General features: G+C 41.4%; 1 protein-coding gene across 1 annotated transcript; it reads right to left on the bottom strand.

Annotated features, from left to right (window-relative positions):
• Window positions 1-6,511: 6,511 nt before the first annotated feature.
• Window positions 6,512-16,212, bottom strand: LOC110534900 (olfactory receptor 1496-like). Its single transcript, XM_090186470.1, has 2 exons — window positions 14,910-16,212; window positions 6,512-7,516 (listed from the first exon to the last, which is right to left on the bottom strand). The coding sequence occupies exons 1-2, from the start codon at window positions 14,935-14,937 to the stop codon at window positions 6,561-6,563; spliced, it is 984 nt and encodes a 327-aa protein (XP_090042596.1). The 5' UTR covers window positions 14,938-16,212; the 3' UTR covers window positions 6,512-6,560.
• Between the last annotated feature and the right edge of the window lie 931 nt (window positions 16,213-17,143).

Raw genomic sequence — 17,143 nt, 5'->3', positions numbered from 1 at the left:
GTTCCTAATAAATCTTTTACATTTGAAGTAAAAGCAACATAAGAAAGTGTTACATTTCGAAGTGTTCTCTGCAAAAAGGTAAATAGCTGTATGTAAAAAGCTGTTCAATGTTTGAGCATGCTTTGTGTTTTATGTTTGTTCATTGATGAAGGACAAGACGGAGGGTAAGTTTAACTACCTTTAGTAACCCAATGCTGCCTAGAGCTAGCAATGTACAACAGCGAGTAACCATCAGAGGTGGGACCAGATCACTATTATTCGTGTCACAAGCAAGTCGTAAGTCACAACTAAGGTCTTAGTCTCAAGTTGAGTCCAAGTAGAACGGGTCGAGTCTCGAGTCAAGTCCAAGTTGTGCATTCTACGAGCAAGTCAAGTTTGAGTCAATGTCAAGTCACAAGTTTTTTCAAGTCAATTCTCAAGAAGTAAAAAATAAATCTACACATGCAATGACAACTACAAATGTGTCCATTTATTGAGGCTATCAGACATCCCTTTTCATTATTTTTTATGAAACACAATTTGACAAGCAGTTTTGACATGCCAAAAGACCAGTAGCTAGGCCTATGCTAGGAATTGTTGCTTGATGCCCATTGCTGGTGAGCTTGAAAAGTAATATTCTTGACCACCAAACTGTTTTTGGAGGTGGATATTTTATTTTTGGCAATTTGCTCTCCCTACAATGTGACATGTTGCACTGCACTTGATCCTTTAGCTGTACAGCAAATCAGCAATCTGTTTGCTAGCTAAGTGGTTCCTAAACATTTTGACCTGCGACCCCCAAAAAACAGTGGTTCAAAGCTTGAGAACCCCCACGCATGCATGTGTGCACGCACAATTGCTGCGCAAATGTAGCCTGTCATGACAGTCATTAACAGTGATGCATTTTCAAAGATACAGAAATAAACTGCGGTTTACACATTTGCATTTGTAGCTAAAAGCCATTACGGTTAAAAGCAAATATTGGCCTCCAGGGTGGCTCAGTGGTCTAAGGCACTGCATTGCAGTGCTAGCTGTGCCCCCAGAGACTCTGGGTTTGAGCCCAGGCTCTATCGCAGCCGGCCGCGACCGGGAGGTCCATGGGGCTACGCACAATTGGCCTTGTGTCGTCTGGGTTATGGAGGGTTTGGCCGGTAGGGATGTTCTTGTCTCATCGCGCACTAGCGACTCCTGTGGCGGGCCGGGCACAGTGCGTGCTGACCATGTCGCTAGGAGTATGATGTTTCCTCGGACACATTGGTGCGGCTGGCTTCCAGGTTGGATGCGCTGTGTTAAGAAGCAGTTGGTTGGGTTGTGTTTCGGAGGACTCATGGCTCTCGACCTTCGCCTGTACGGGAGTTGTAGCGATGAGACAAGACAGTAACTACTAACATTTGGACACCATGAAATTGGGGAGAAAAAGAGGGTAAAAAAGCAAATATCAACTAGCAGTGTTGTGTTTGAGACCACCTAAAGTGAGACGGACTCGATTTGACCGGTTGGACCATGATTGTAATTGTGTTAAATCGCCATCATAATAAGAATTCAAAATGTCCAGTATTTCTCTTTTCATATTTCAGAAGAACATATGGATTCTTTAGACTAGGGGTTCTTTAGACTCTTTTCAGACCGAGATGAGAAATTCAGTGTTTTCCTGGGATCTAAGCTCATGAAAACATGTCCCGAAGCGAGATTTGGTTGAGGGGGACCCTCCCCACCTCGTGGGCAAAACATTTTATTGACCGCGGAGAGGAAAAGGTTTTAAAGTACATTTCCTGCAATTCTACATATTTTGCCATGGGGAGAGAAAATGCTGCAGTTTTAAAGCTAATTTCCTGCAGTTCTACATATTTTGCCATGTTAATATGATATCTGAGTGAGAGTGACTAACAAAATCAATGTAGGTCCCTTGGATGTCTGGGGCCCTGGGCACGTGTCCTGCTTGCCCTGTTGGTATTCGTCCATGATAACTACAAGTTTAGGTAACTGGCTAGAATAATTTACCAATCTAAAAATTGTTAGCTGCCATGGCTAATTGAGTGACTCAGTAACTGACATAACAAGACAAAACTGCTGATGCACAACACAATCTTGTGTATTCCACTATTCTACATGAACTTTGTGGTCCTTTGTAGCTTAGTTGGTGGCTTAAGTTAGTTTTTTTTTACATCCCAATATTGCACTTTATATACATACGTATATACTTCACAGAAGACTTCCCAGTTGTCTTGAACTCACTGAAGTCAAGTTTTCACAGTTCTGAGTTAACAGTTGTTTTGAGCGCGGAACAAATCATGCTTCATTGACAGCATGGCAAATGTTGAATGTTTATCATTTTAAACTTGGAAAAGAGCCCCTTATTTCCAGATATGGGACCACACAGCAACTCCACTGAATAACAGGCTAGTGATTGCTTCACAATGCTTGCAGTTAGCTACTGTCACTGATTTCTTCCAAACCACTCATTGTTGAAATTGCGATTGTGTAATGTTTATTTCCAATGGCCGATGAGCACCGATACGTTTTAGCTATAGCTTCTCTTCATTATTTCTCCTCATATGACAAGGATTAAAACAGATTTGCCAGTGAATTGTCAACTTGATTCGTGATGATGACTGCCAGTTAAGATTTTGAAAGTACGATGTTGACCTAATCAGTCCAATTAAAGCTACTGTACATATAACGTGATTTGACTTAATTTTATCTGTGGCCAATGACTTTGAGCCTTCTTGGATGGGCACATCTAATGTAACTCTATGGCAGCACCCAAAGGGCTAGAATTTTCCAGCTCTACCCTTAGACTTGGCGGTGACGTAGTGTCCCCATGAGTGACAGAACACTGAGCCAATCACGGTGCAACATTTGACATTGTTCGCAAACTGATATGTGACACGTATTAATGCCAAAATAACATTAACATTAATGCCAAAATAACATTTTGTGGGGGGGCAAAAAATGTGGGGCTCAAAACAAGTGGGGCTCTGTGCTATATCGACATAACCTGAAAGGCCGCTCAGCAAGGAAGAAGCCACTGCTCCAAAACCGCCATAAAAAATCCAGACTACGGTTTGCAACTGCACATGGGGACAAAGATCGTACTTTTTTGGAGAAATGTCCTTTGGTCTGATTAAATAAAAATAGAACTGTTTGGCCACAATAACATCGTTATGTTTGGAGGAAAAAGGGGGAGGCTTGCAAGCCGAAGAACACCATCCCAACCGTGAAGCACGGGAGTGGCAGCATCATGTTGTGGGGGTGCTTTGCTGCAGGAGGGACTGGTGCACTTCACAAAATAGATGGCGTCATGAGGAATGAAAATTATGTGGATATATTGAAGCAACATCTCAAGACATCAGTCAGGAAGTTAAAGGTTGGTCGCAAATGGGTCTTCCAAATGGACAATGACCCCAAGCATACTTCCAAAGTTATGGCAAAATGGCTTAAGGACAACAAAGTCAATGTATTGGAGTAGCCATCACAAAGCCCTGACCTCAATCCGATAGAAAATGTGTGGGCAGAACTGAAAAAGCATGTGCGAGCAAGGAGGCCTACCAACCTGACTCAGTTACACCAACTCTGTCAGGAGGAATGGGCCAAAATTCACCCAACTGATTGTGGGAAGCTTGTGGAAGGCTACCCGAAATGTTTGACCCAAGTTAAAGAATTTGAAGGCAATGCTACCAAATACTAATTGAGTGTATGTAAACTTCTGACCCACTGGGAATGTGATGAACGAAATAAAAGCTGAAATAAATCATCCTCTCTACTATTATTCTGACATTTCACATTCTTAAAATAAAGTGGTGATCCTAACTGACCTAAGATAATTTTTACTTGTATTAAATGTCAGGAATTGTGAAAAACTGAGTTTAAATGTATTTGGCTAAGGTGTAAGTAAACTTCAGACTCAACTGTAGTGGGTCAAATTGTATTCACAATCAAATCTGTAGCAAAACACAGGCACAGAGACACACAGGCACAGAGAGACACAGCAACAGGTCATGCCTGTAAGATATTTTAATATGTGACACATATTATTGCCAATATAACAAGCCTGTTTGTTTTTTGGGGGGCAAAACATGTGTGTTAGAGTTAGGGCTCTGCCCCACCTGTGCTGAATGACAGGTCGCCTCTGCACTCTCTGAATTAATTGAATTCAACTACTGAAAACCATCCCACTTGCTGGCCAACAGATTTTCTCTGTAGTTTCCATTCAATATGGTTTTCAGTACATTTATCTTAAGCTATCCCTTTCAATACGGTGTACATTTAATTATAATTTTGTGGACAGAACAGATTCAGAATAGATGGATTAATGAAAGAATGCCATCTATGCATCTTCGTCTCCGTTTCAGCAGCAACTTGTAGATTTAAAAATAGCCTGATCCTGTAGATTCTTTAGGCACATTTTAGGGTTAGGAAAGCATGTATGAATCATTAAATAAACGTGTTTGGAGAGCCTTTACGCACAAAATATATTGATTAATCAAAAATACATGGGTTTGATTCATCCTGAAACACATGAAATATTGGATGTTGGAAAAAAGTGTACAATAGGGGTTGAACAATAGTCTTATAAATATACCCTTAATCCTCACTATTCATGGAACTGTATGACAACAGTCCAGTCGTTGTGAACCGTGAGCCAAGCTCCAGGTTTAAACTGCTACCTGGTCTGAGTTCCATAATGATTCAAATAGACTACATGTCCCAAATTACTGCACAACGTTAGCCTAATATGATCCACTAATGTGATCCACGTGATAGAGGAAAGAAAGGTAAACAGAATGGAATGATGAAAAATGTCCTCTACAAATTGAAGAAAACTAACACTAAAGTAACAGTTATAAATGTATGTGTGTATTACTGACGGTGGCTCCCGATAGTGGCTAATATATGACATGATACACAATTTAATATAAAACGGAGAAAAGCCCAAGTATAGGCTATAATTAAAACATACATCAACTCGGCAAGTTCAGCCCTATAGAAGCCTCTAACTTGGGTGTCCAAATTTCATCCATTTGAATTGTGAGGGCACACAATTCAAATGTTGAATAACGATACAGCTGTTCATTCTAGCCTATTTCACTGTGGAAAAGGGTACGCCACACGTCATGTTTATATGATTTTCAGTTTGCTTCCATATGGCTAGTTTCACATTTGTCTACATGGTTCCTAAGGAAAAACAATCTAAAACAATTGCTATGTGTATTCACAATCCCCTTCTCCTAACGGACTACTTATTTTCCTAGCTCTTTTATATTGCTCTTATCCATTTATAAATTACAGTGCATGGAGAATGCTACTATTTCTGTCAGAAAAAAATAAAGTAGATGCTTTCTCTACTGAGAAACCGGCAGGGTTGCTCGACCTTATTCAAGGTTTCTTGGCGCGTAAAGGTGGTGGGATTATGAGGGAATAAAGTGAAGGTCAGAACAGGGTTCATCTGTAGACACCTCCGCCACACCTTCATTTCTTAAATCTCCACCCTGAGCCAACGGGTGAATAGCATGCTATTCTCATGCTTAAATTCAAGGTCAGAATATGCGTAGAGATAAAAGTACATAAAAAGGAATTACTTTCCATTTGCGTGTGCTTACCCTGGGTTAGAATCGGGGCCAATGTGAATAGCGCATATATGCAAGGGCTCCCAATCATCATTACTAACATCAGCCATTTGTCAAGCACAGTAAAACTTTCAGAAATGATGGATTACAGCCAGTCTATATTTTCCATTTTGATCATTACAAACTCTTGTATTTGTTTAGATAACCCATGATTTAGGTTGATGATTGATATTTCCAAAATAAAGGAAATCACACGCAAAAAACACAGTTGTTTAATCTGGTACTTTTCATTTTTATTATTAAATTGACAGAGAAATCCATGAAATATATATAAGTTACAATTATTGTTCATCACTTAACAAATGTGAACTTATTCTGTCTCATTCTCTATGTACAGTAGGCCTCAGACTAAAATGTAGTCTGGTGACTGATGCGGCTGTATGCTGTATAAGATATTAAATATAAAACCCAGACTTGACTAAGAAAACCCACATGGAGCCCTTTTTTGACCAATTGTGTATTTAGATACATACATAAATGATTATAGCTAAACAAAAAATCAACAGAGGTGAAGGGCAGCTCTCTGAGACAGGGCAGACAGTGGCAGAAATAGTTCTAATTATACAAGTAATCGTACTAATAATGATGACAACATGAAAATATACACTATTGTGGATTACAGATGCTTTTCATTGTTTTCATACACTTTATTTATAGTGACTTTAGAACTAAAATAATGTTTACAGCATAATTGTAGGTCTACAAGGTGGTTTTGAAAAGTACATTCACAAATGTGAAGTGTAAATATCCCATTCAATTCTGTTATAATAGGGTTCATGTAAAGCTCGACAGGCTCCACCCACATCTTGATGAGACATTTATATACAGTATCTGTTTCATGTACATTCATTGCACGTTGCAGTTTTTCGGTGACATTGCTTTTACTTTAATAATTTATTCATTATTCATTATGAAAACTTTGTCTACAGGACTAGAACTGTGTCTAACCCATTTTTAACAGGAGGCCAACCTGTTAGAAACACGGCATTTATTTAAGACATGCGTTCTGATGGCTTGATTGGCCATTCCGTAAATTGCAGGGTTTATCAATGGTGTAAGCAATGTATAGTATAGTGACATGATGAGCCGAACCATAAAAGATATCCCACTCATGTTAAATCTACTTTGAGCTATTTCAAATAACCCTCCAATAGAGTAGTTTATTACTGAAAGTAAATGAGGGATGCAAGTTTTCAGTGCTTTGACCTGAGATTCTTTTGAGGATTTCAGACAGACCCTGAAAATGTGTGCATATGAGAATATAATCATGAGGAGCTGTGGGATCATAAGGAAAGCTATTAGCACAAGTCCTACAATACTGTGGTAAGATGTAGTAGAACACGCATTTTTCACCAATTCAAAATTGACACAAAACAATTTAAAATGTATGAACCTCCCACAAAACCTCAATCTCAAAGTGAAGCCGAAGTACATCAGAAAGAGAGAAAAGGGATATAGCCATGCCAATGCAATAAGTTTACACATCTTGGGAATAGACATGATGCTGTGATAATGTAGTGGATAACAGATGGCAACATACCGGTCATATCCCATGACAGCCAAAATATGAAATTCAACCGATGCATATGTATGTATCCAAAAGATTTGTATTAGACACCATGGCAACGATATCTCATATGTCTCAGACAAAAGTAGAATCAGAGTCGAGGGAAGAAATCCAGTGCTGCCGTATAGTCCGTTAGCAGCTAAGTTACATATGAACACATACATGGGTTGATGCAGAGCTCTCTGACAGCATATCACAGCAATCAGCAGCAAATTGAACGAGATGATCAAAATATACAACAACATAAATATAGAAAACTGCAGGTACTTGTTATTTTCCATGACAGCATACGCAGTCATGGTAAATACTGTTACAGATGTGTTGTCCATGTTTGTCTTGAATTCTGAAAAGACAAGAAACATTGCCTTTATTCAACTCTGCCTTCCGAAAGTATTTATGCCACTTGTCTATTACACATTTTGTTACATCCTGAATTCAAAATGGATGAAGTATATTTTATTCTCACCCACCCTATTATGACAAAGTGAAAACATTTTTATACATTGTTTTGCAAATGTATAGAAAATTAAATGCAGAAATATCTAATTTACATAAGCTACCGTTCAAAAGTTTGGGGTCACTAAGAAATGTCCTTGTTTTTGAAAGAAAAGCACATTTTTTGTCCTTTAAAACAACATCAAATTGATCAGAAATACAGTGTAGATATTGTTAATGTTGTAAATGACTATTGTAGCTGGAAACTGCTGGAAATATCTACATAGGCGTACAGAGGCTGTCAGCAACCTTCACTCCTGTGTTCCAATGGCACGCTGTGTTAGCTAATCCAAGTTGATCATTTTAAAAGGTTAATTGATCATTAGAAAACCCTTTTGCAAGTATGTTGGCACAGCTGAAAAATGTTGTCCTGATTAAAGAAGCAATACAACTGGCCTTCTTTAGACCAGTTGAGTATCTGGAGCATCAGCATTTGTGGGTTCAGTTACAGGCTCAAAATGCCCAGAAACAAAGAACTTTCTTCTGAAACTCATCATTCTGTTCTTGTTCTGAGAAATGAAGGCTATTCCATGTGAGAAATTGCCAAGAAACTGAAGATTTCGTATAATGCTGTGTACTACTCCCTTCACAGAACAGCGCAAACTGGCTCTAACCAGAATAGAAAGAGGAGTGAGATGCCCCGTGTACAACTGAGCAAGTGAACAAGTACATTAGAGTATCTAGTTTGAGAAACATACACCTCACAAGTCTTCAACGGGCAGCTTCGTTAAATAGTACCTGCAAAACACCAGTCTCAATGTCAACAGTGAAGAGGCGACTCCGAGATGCTGGCCTTCTAGGCAGAGTTGCAAAGAAAAAGCCATATCTCAGGCTGGCCAATAAAAATAAAAGATTAAGATGGGCAAAAGAACACAGACATGGACAGAGGAACTCTGCCTAGAAGGCCAGCATCCCGGAGTCGCCTCTTCACTGTTGATGTTGAGACTGGTGTTCTGCGGGTACTACCTGTTTTTTCAAGAGGTAAAACACACATAAATAAGATAAAACATGAAATTGTCTTAATTTATTCTTCATCGAAATGACTCATTATTCTCAACAATCTTTAAATTCCACCTAGTGCAAACACTTAGTAAATATGATCTACATTAATCTCTTATCCATTGTATGAATGTGGTAATTTGATTTGTTTAATTAAAAGCATTAAGGTTCTCCCATGTTCCGACTAGCAGGGACGTCAGGGAACAATTACCTCTGAGAAGGAAGTGCATGTCATTATTGATGTTGCAACCTTTCAGTTACTAGTCCAACGCTCTATCCACTAGGATACCTGTCGCCCCTTGTAGACCAATAAGAAAGAGAATTCCAAACCGCTCTTCCAATAACAGCTCGTTTTCAGTTTCAGTATTGAAAACAGTCACAGTAAGGTACTTAAATGTTACACAGAAATGATTTGATAATGAACTAATGAAATGGCTTTAACTAGCCTTTATAAATACACTATTGCTAAATATCATTGTACCTTCAGACAACTTAGCTCCAGTGATCCCTAGTCATTGAATTAAACAATAATAACTCAACAGGAAATAATTCAAAACAAGGAAACAAATGTATACAATAAACACATTTTAAAGAAAACAATTAAAGGAGAAACCATAAATTAAGAGTTATTCAGAAAACGAAAATGCAGTGTGCATGATTTACCTGTTTCTGAGAGTCTGAGAGTGAGAGTGAAATGTCCCTCTCAATCCAACACTGCCAGTGTTACACCTCCCCAGGTTGGCAGAAGTGAATGAAAATGTTGCATCAAGTGTCTTTTTGTTAAGACATGTGAAAACATGACGTCAGTTATTTGTGCAACATATTTGACCGATGTTGAGTATTCCAATCCCACAGGACACTAGCTGTAATCTGTGTGTTCCTAGACACACCGTGTCAATAACACTGTCAAATATAGTAGTGACATGAAAAATATACTTAACTGCACAAATGAATTGCATTTGAATTGATCAACTCATTTATTTAATGGGAAAAACATCTTGGGACAGGATCACACACAGTGAGCAATACTTTTGTTGGTTAGGGCCCTGACATTAAAGGGATAGTTTGTTTTTAAAAAGTTGTATCTTATGTTTGACTTAACAAGGGTGTTGTCGTTTGATCCAAACTGTTTATAGGTTCAAATCAAATCAATTTTATTTGTCACATACACATTGTTATCAGATGTTAATGCGAGCGTAGCAAAATGCTTGTGCTTCTAGTTCCGACAATGCAGTAATAACCAACGAGTAATCTAACCTAACAATTCCAAAACTACTACCGTATACACACAAGTGTAAAGGGATAAAGAATATGTACATACAGATATATGAATGAGTGATGGTACAGAACGGCATAGGCAAGATGCAGTAGATGGTATCGAGTACAGTATATACATATGAGATGAGTAATGTAGGGTATGTAAACAAAGTGGCATAGTTTAAAGTGGCTAGTGATACATGTATTACATAAAAATGCAGTAGATGATTTAGAGTACAGTATATACATATGAGATGAATAATGTAGGGTATGTAAACATTATTTTAAGTAGCATTGTTTAAAGTGGCTAGTGATATATTTTACATCAATTTCCATCAATTCCCATTATTAAAGTGGCTGGAGTTGATTGGTTTGGTTGCTGGTTATTGCTGGTTATTTAGAAATGTCCAGGATTTTATAATAATAATAATTACAACAATTCATTTATTTGCATAGCACATTTAATACACAGAATGCAGCTCAAATATTTAAATAATTGGCTAACAAACATAACAGGTCAATTTTTGGGGGAGATTCAATGAAATGTATTCAGTTTGGATGAAAAAAACAACACCCTAGGTCAGGGCAATTCATCTATATTCCTGTGGGAGCCAAGTATTGAAAGTATTCTTCCTAAGAACTATAAAAAACAGCGCGCACACACACCATATAAAACACTTAAAGATCCCCGACCAGCCTCTGAAGAACCTAATTTATTACCTCATTTACTTAACAAAAGGCTCAATAGGTAGTCCATGTGTCCTCTGACATGGCACAAGTGGGGGTGGGTCTTTTCTCTTTTGTCCTCAATTGCTCCTCAAATGTTCCCGCAAGCAAGGGGGAGGCCGATGACATCACAGTACACGATCAGACCAACTCCTTGAATTGCCAAACACTTAATTTTCGCAGTTGTGTCTAAACTAAATTTTGTTTAAAAAAAAATGTAACCATTGAGTGTGTGTTCTTTACTGTATTTGTACTTGGAATATTGTTTTTTAACTGGAAAAGTAAAAAAAAATAGCTGGAGTGGGACTTTAAGTAAAAATCCCCTGAAAACAAAGCATTTTAGCTATGATATTTACTGCCCTAACACACAGATAACATGGACCAACCAGCTACTTTTATTTTTGTGCTTTTGAATCAGTCTGAATGAAGTATACTTTGAATATTTTTTATTTATTTATTTTATTTCACCTTTATTTAACCAGGTAGGCTAGTTGAGAACAAGTTCTCATTTGCAACTGCGACCTGGCCAAGATAAAGCATAGCAGTATGAGCAGACAACACAGAGTTACACATGGAGTAAACAATTAACAAGTCAATAACACAGTAGAAAACAAAGGGGGAGTCTATATACAATGTGTGCAAAAGACATGAGGTAGGCGAATAATTACAATTTTGCAGATTAACACTGGAGTGATAAATGATCAGATGGTCATGTACAGGTAAAGATATTGGTGTGCAAAAGAGCAGAAAAATAAATAAATAAAAACAGTATGGGGATGAGGTAGGTGAAAATGGGTGGGCTATTTACCAATAGACTATGTACAGCTGCAGCGATCGGTTAGCTGCTCAGATAGCAGATGTTTGAAGTTGGTGAGGGAGATAAAAGTCTCCAACTTCAGCGATTTTTGCAATTCGTTCCAGTCACAGGCAGCAGAGTACTGGAACGAAAGGCGGCCAAATGAGGTGTTGGCTTTAGGGATGATCAGTGAGATACACCTGCTGGAGCGCGTGCTACGGATGGGTGTTGCCATCGTGACCAGTGAGCTGAGATAAGGCGGAGCTTTACCTAGCATGGACTTGTAGATGACCTGGAGCCAGTGGGTCTGGCGACGAATATGTAGCGAGGGCCAGCCGACTAGCGCATACAAGTCGCAGTGGTGGGTGGTATAAGGTGCTTTAGTGACAAAACGGATGGCACTGTGATAGACTGCATCCAGTTTGCTGAGTAGAGTGTTGGAAGCCATTTTGTAGATGACATCGCCGAAGTCGAGGATCGGTAGGATAGTCAGTTTTACTAGGGTAAGCTTGGCGGCGTGAGTGAAGGAGGCTTTGTTGCGGAATAGAAAGCCGACTCTTGATTTGATTTTCGATTGGAGATGTTTGATATGAGTCTGGAAGGAGAGTTTGCAGTCTAGCCAGACACCTAGGTACTTATAGATGTCCACATATTCTAGGTCGGAACCATCCAGGGTGGTGATGCTAGGCGGGCATGCGGGTGCAGGCAGCGATCGGTTGAAAAGCATGCATTTGGTTTTACTAGCGTTTAAGAGCAGTCGGAGGCCACGGAAGGAGTGTTGTATGGCATTGAAGCTTGTTTGGAGGTTAGATAGCACAGTGTCCAATGACGGGCCGAAAGTATATAGAATGGTGTCGTCTGCGTAGAGGTGGATCAGGGAATCGCCCGCAGCAAGAGCAACATCATTGATGTATACAGAGAAAAGAGTCGGCCCGAGAATTGAACCCTGTGGCACCCCCATAGAGACTGCCAGAGGACCGGACAGCATGCCCTCCGATTTGACACACTGAACTCTGTCTGCAAAGTAATTGGTGAACCAGGCAAGGCAGTCATCCGAAAAACCGAGGCTACTGAGTCTGCCGATAAGAATATGGTGATTGACAGAGTCGAAAGCCTTGGCAAGGTCGATGAAGACGGCTGCACAGTACTGTCTTTTATCGATGGCGGTTATGATATCGTTTAGTACCTTGAGTGTGGCTGAGGTGCACCCGTGACCAGCTCGGAAACCAGATTGCACAGCGGAGAAGGTACAGTGGGATTCGAGATGGTCAGTGACCTGTTTGTTGACTTGGCTTTCGAAGACCTTAGATAGGCAGGGCAGGATGGATATAGGTCTGTAACAGTTTGGGTCCAGGGTGTCTCCCCCTTTGAAGAGGGGGATGACTGCGGCAGCTTTCCAATCCTTGGGGATCTCAGACGATATGAAAGAGAGGTTGAACAGGCTGGTAATAGGGGTTGCGACAATGGTGGCGGATAGTTTCAGAAATAGAGGGTCCAGATTGTCAAGCCCAGCTGATTTGTACGGGTCCAGGTTTTGCAGCTCTTTCAGAACATCTGCTATCTGGATTTGGGTAAAGGAGAACCTGGAGAGGCTTGGGCGAGGAGCAGCGGGGGGGGCGGGGCTGTTGGCCGAGGTTGAAGTAGCCAGGCGGAAGGCATGACCAGCCGTTGAGAAATGCTCATTGAAGTTTTCGATAATCATGGATTTATCGGTGGTGACCGTGTTACCTAGCCTCAGTGCAGTGAGGCAGCTGGGAGGAGGTGCTCTTGTTCTCCATTGACTTCACAGTGTCCCAGAACTTTTTGGAGTTGGAGCTACAGGATGCAAACTTCTGCCTGAAGAAGCTGGCCTTAGCTTTCCTGACTGACTGCGTGTATTGGTTCCGGACTTCCCTGAACAGTTGCATATCACGGGGACTATTCGATGCTATTGCAGTCCGCCACAGGATGTTTTTGTGCTGGTCGAGGGCAGTCAGGTCTGGGGTGAACCAAGGGCTGTATCTGTTCTTAGTTCTGCATTTTTTGAACGGAGCATGCTTATCTAAAATGGTGAGGAAGTTACTTTTAAAGAATGACCAGGCATCCTCAACTGACGGGATGAGGTCAATGTCCTTCCAGGATACCCGGGCCAGGTCGATTAGAAAGGCCTGCTCACAGAAGTGTTTTAGGGAGCGTTTGACAGTGATGAGGGGTGGTCGTTTGACTGCGGCTCCGTAGCGGATACAGGCAATGAGGCAGTGATCGCTGAGATCCTGGTTGAAGACAGCGGAGGTGTATTTGGAGGGCCAGTTGGTCAGGATGACGTCTATGAGGGTGCCCTTGTTTACAGAGTTAGGGTTGTACCTGGTGGGTTCCTTGATGATTTGTGTGAGATTGAGGGCATCTAGCTTAGATTGTAGGACTGCCGGGGTGTTAAGCATATCCCAGTTTAGGTCACCTAACAGAACAAACTCTGAAGCTAGATGGGGGGCGATCAATTCACAAATGGTGTCCAGGGCACAGCTGGGAGCTGAGGGAGGCCGGTAGCAGGCGGCAACAGTGAGAGACTTATTTCTGGAGAGTAATTTTCAAAATTAAATTCAAAATTAGTAGTTCGAACTGTTTGGGTATGGACCTGGAAAGTATGACATTACTTTGCAGGCTATCTCTGCAGTAGACTGCAACTCCTCCCCCTTTGGCAGTTCTATCTTGACGGAAGATGTTATAGTTGGGTATGGAAATCTCTGAATTTTTGGTGGCCTTCCTGAGCCAGGATTCAGACACAGCAAGGACATCAGGGTTAGCAGAGTGTGCTAGAACAGTGAGTAAAACAGACTTAGGGAGGAGGCTTCTGATGTTGACATGCATGAAACCAAGGCTTTTTCGATCACAGAAGTCAACAAATGAGGGTGCCTGGGGACATGCAGGGCCTGGGTTTACCTCCACATCACCCGCGGAACAGAGAAGGAGTAGTATGAGAGTGCGGCTAAAGGCTATCAAAACTGGTCGCCTAGAGCGTTGGGGACAGAGAATAAGAGGAGCAGGTTTCTGGGCATGGTAGAATATATTCAGGGCATAATGCGCAGACAGGGGTATGGTGGGGTGCGGGTACAGCGGAGGTAAGCCCAGGCACTGGGTGATGATGAGAGAGGTTGTATCTCTGGACATGCTGGTTGTAATGGGTGAGGTCACCGCATGTGTGGGAGGTGGGACAAAGGAGTTATCAGGGGTATGAAGAGTGGAACTAGGGGCTCCATTGTGAACTAAAACAATGATAACTAACCTGAACAACAGTATACAAGGCATATTGACACTTGAGAGAGACATACAGCGAGGCATACAGTAATCACAGGTGTTGAGTTGGGAAAGCTAGCTAAACAGTAGGTGAGACAACAGCTAATCAGCTAGCACAACAACAGCAGGTAAAATGGCGTTGACTAGGCAACGGGGCCAACAGATAAAACAAACAAGCAGAATGGAGTACCGTGATTAATGGACAGTCCAGCGTGCATCAGCTATGTAGCCAAGAGATCAGTGTCCAGGGGGCAGCGGTGGATGGGGCAGGGAAGCTGGACTGGCGAGTGTTATCCAGGTTAAAAAAAACTAACAGTGACTAAATAGCTTGTAGCTAGTTAGCTGGTTAGCTTCTGGGGGTTCTTGAGTGTGTACTAAAAATAAAAAATAATAGCGATTCCGTATCACATTGGGTGAGGCAGGTTTCCGGAAGGTATAAACAAGTTAAAAATCAAAAAGAGATAGAAAGTAAATATGGATCCAGTGAGTGTTTGGGACGCGGCGATTCAGACGGTTAGCAGGCCTGTGCTAACAAGCTAACAGTTTGTAGGCCCGGGCTAAACAAGGTAGCAGTTAGCGGACCGGAGCTGGACAAGCTAGCAGTTAGCAGGCCTAATTAGCAAGCAGGGAGATAGCGAGGGCTAGAGAGTTAGCCTTTGGGGGACGTCGCGATGGGGTGAGTCTGCTTATTCCTCTTCATGCGGTGACATCGATAGACCGGTCGTGTAGCCCAGTAGTATGCTACGGTGGTAGCACAGGTGCGCTGGCCGGGCTAGCTTCAAACTAAGTGGGTGGAAACGCTAGCCAGGAGCAATCATCCGGGGTTGCGGTTTAGCTAGATAGCTAGTTGTGAAGATCCAGCTGAGAAATGTTCCGTTTGCGGTGGGAATCCGGGGATGAAAAAAATAAATAGGTCCGTTGTGCTCTGGTTAGAGTCGCGTTGTTCGAACTGGCGAGAGCTTTCCGAGCTAAAGGTTAGCTGATGACCGGTTAGCTGAAGACCGCTAGCACAGCTGGTGGTTAGCTGGCTAGCTTCAGTTGAGGGGTTCCGAAGTAAATATAAATACTTTAGGAAAAATAGCTACATTGGGTGAGGCGGGTCGCAGGAGAGTATTCGAAGCTTAGGTTTAGCAAAATGTTTTTAAAGAGATATGCTTAGAAAAATATGTAAAAAAACGAAAAAGAAACAATATATACAAGGGACACGACAGGACGACTTACTGCTACGCCATCTTGGAAAACGAAAACAATATATTTTCCTCAGTCATTGAAAAAGATTTCATCCTCACTCACTCACTCTATGTACAACAGACTGTATGTTGTACATTTCAAAAACACAATGTTGACGGCTCAGTACATCACCGGGATCAAGCTTCCTGCCATCCAGGACCTCTATACCAGGCGGTGTCAGAGGAAGGCCCTGAAAATGGTCAAAGACTCCAGCCACACTAGTCATAGACTGTTCTCTCTGCTACCGCACAGCAAGTGGTACCGGAGCGCCAAGTCTAGGTCCAAGAGGCTTCTAAACAGCTACTACCCCCAAGCCATAAGACTCCTGAACAGCTAATCAAATGGCTACCCAAACTATTCCCCCCCCCCCCCCCCAAAAGCTGCTACTCCTCTCTGTTATTATCTATGCATAGCCACTTTAATAACCCTACCTAGATGTACATATTTATCTCAATTACCTCGACACCAGTGCCCCCGCACATTGACACGTGGACTCTGTACCGGTACCCCCTGTATTTAGCCCCACTATTGTGATTTACTGCTGCTCTTTAATTATTTGTTTTTCTTATCCCTTACTTTTTTAGGTATTTTCTTAAAACTGCATTGTTAAGGGCTTGTAAGTAAGCATTTCACTGTAAGGTACACCTGCTGTATTCGGCGCATTTGACAAATAACATTTGATTTGATTTGACCTAAGCTCTCATCTACAATAAGGCCCTAGCCAGGAAGGTAATGCTATATGCAGAGGTCACAAAGCGATATAGGCCTACAGTAATTTTAACCCCCTCAAACGTGGGTTGCCATTGTTCGCATGGCCACATTGGGTACATGGGTCCCTTCTCCCTCCATCCAGTTCCATCAGAGTTCCATCAGTGTTGTCTGACGGGAGGTAATTACTGCTCTGTCCTCATCTGCTTCACCCTATCCTCCAGACACTGGCCACAGAGTGCTCCATTTGGTCGGAGTGTCCTTTAGGTCTCATCAGTGTGTGGTTTTTAATTGCTTTCCAGGGGATGAAAGTATCAAGTGGATAATGACCTCTGATAAACATGTTTATCCACTTTGCAGTTCATCAGCGATATCCCAGAAGGTACTGAGAACCCTCCAGAATGTGCACAACTTTAGAATATCCAAAATTGGATAGCAACATCTATAGTTGAAAGTTAATATGCTGTAACTCTGAAGTTACATTCT

The sequence above is a fragment of the Oncorhynchus mykiss genome, chromosome 10, assembly GCF_057628025.1.
Source record: "Oncorhynchus mykiss isolate SJ-2025 chromosome 10, ASM5762802v1, whole genome shotgun sequence".
Classification (NCBI taxonomy): Eukaryota; Metazoa; Chordata; class Actinopteri; order Salmoniformes; family Salmonidae; genus Oncorhynchus; species Oncorhynchus mykiss.
The sequence above is the reverse complement of the archived record's forward strand: the minus strand, read 5'-3'. Positions and strand labels throughout refer to the sequence as shown.

Excerpts from the sequence above, each read along its gene's own strand:
- LOC110534900 (XM_090186470.1), bottom strand. The coding sequence starts at position 14,937 with ATGCACGCTGGACTGTCCATTAATCACG. Across the intron at positions 7,517-14,909 it reads TGGACTGTCCATTAATCACG|AATTCAAGACAAACATGGAC; the intron begins GTACTCCATTCT and ends TTGTCTTTTCAG.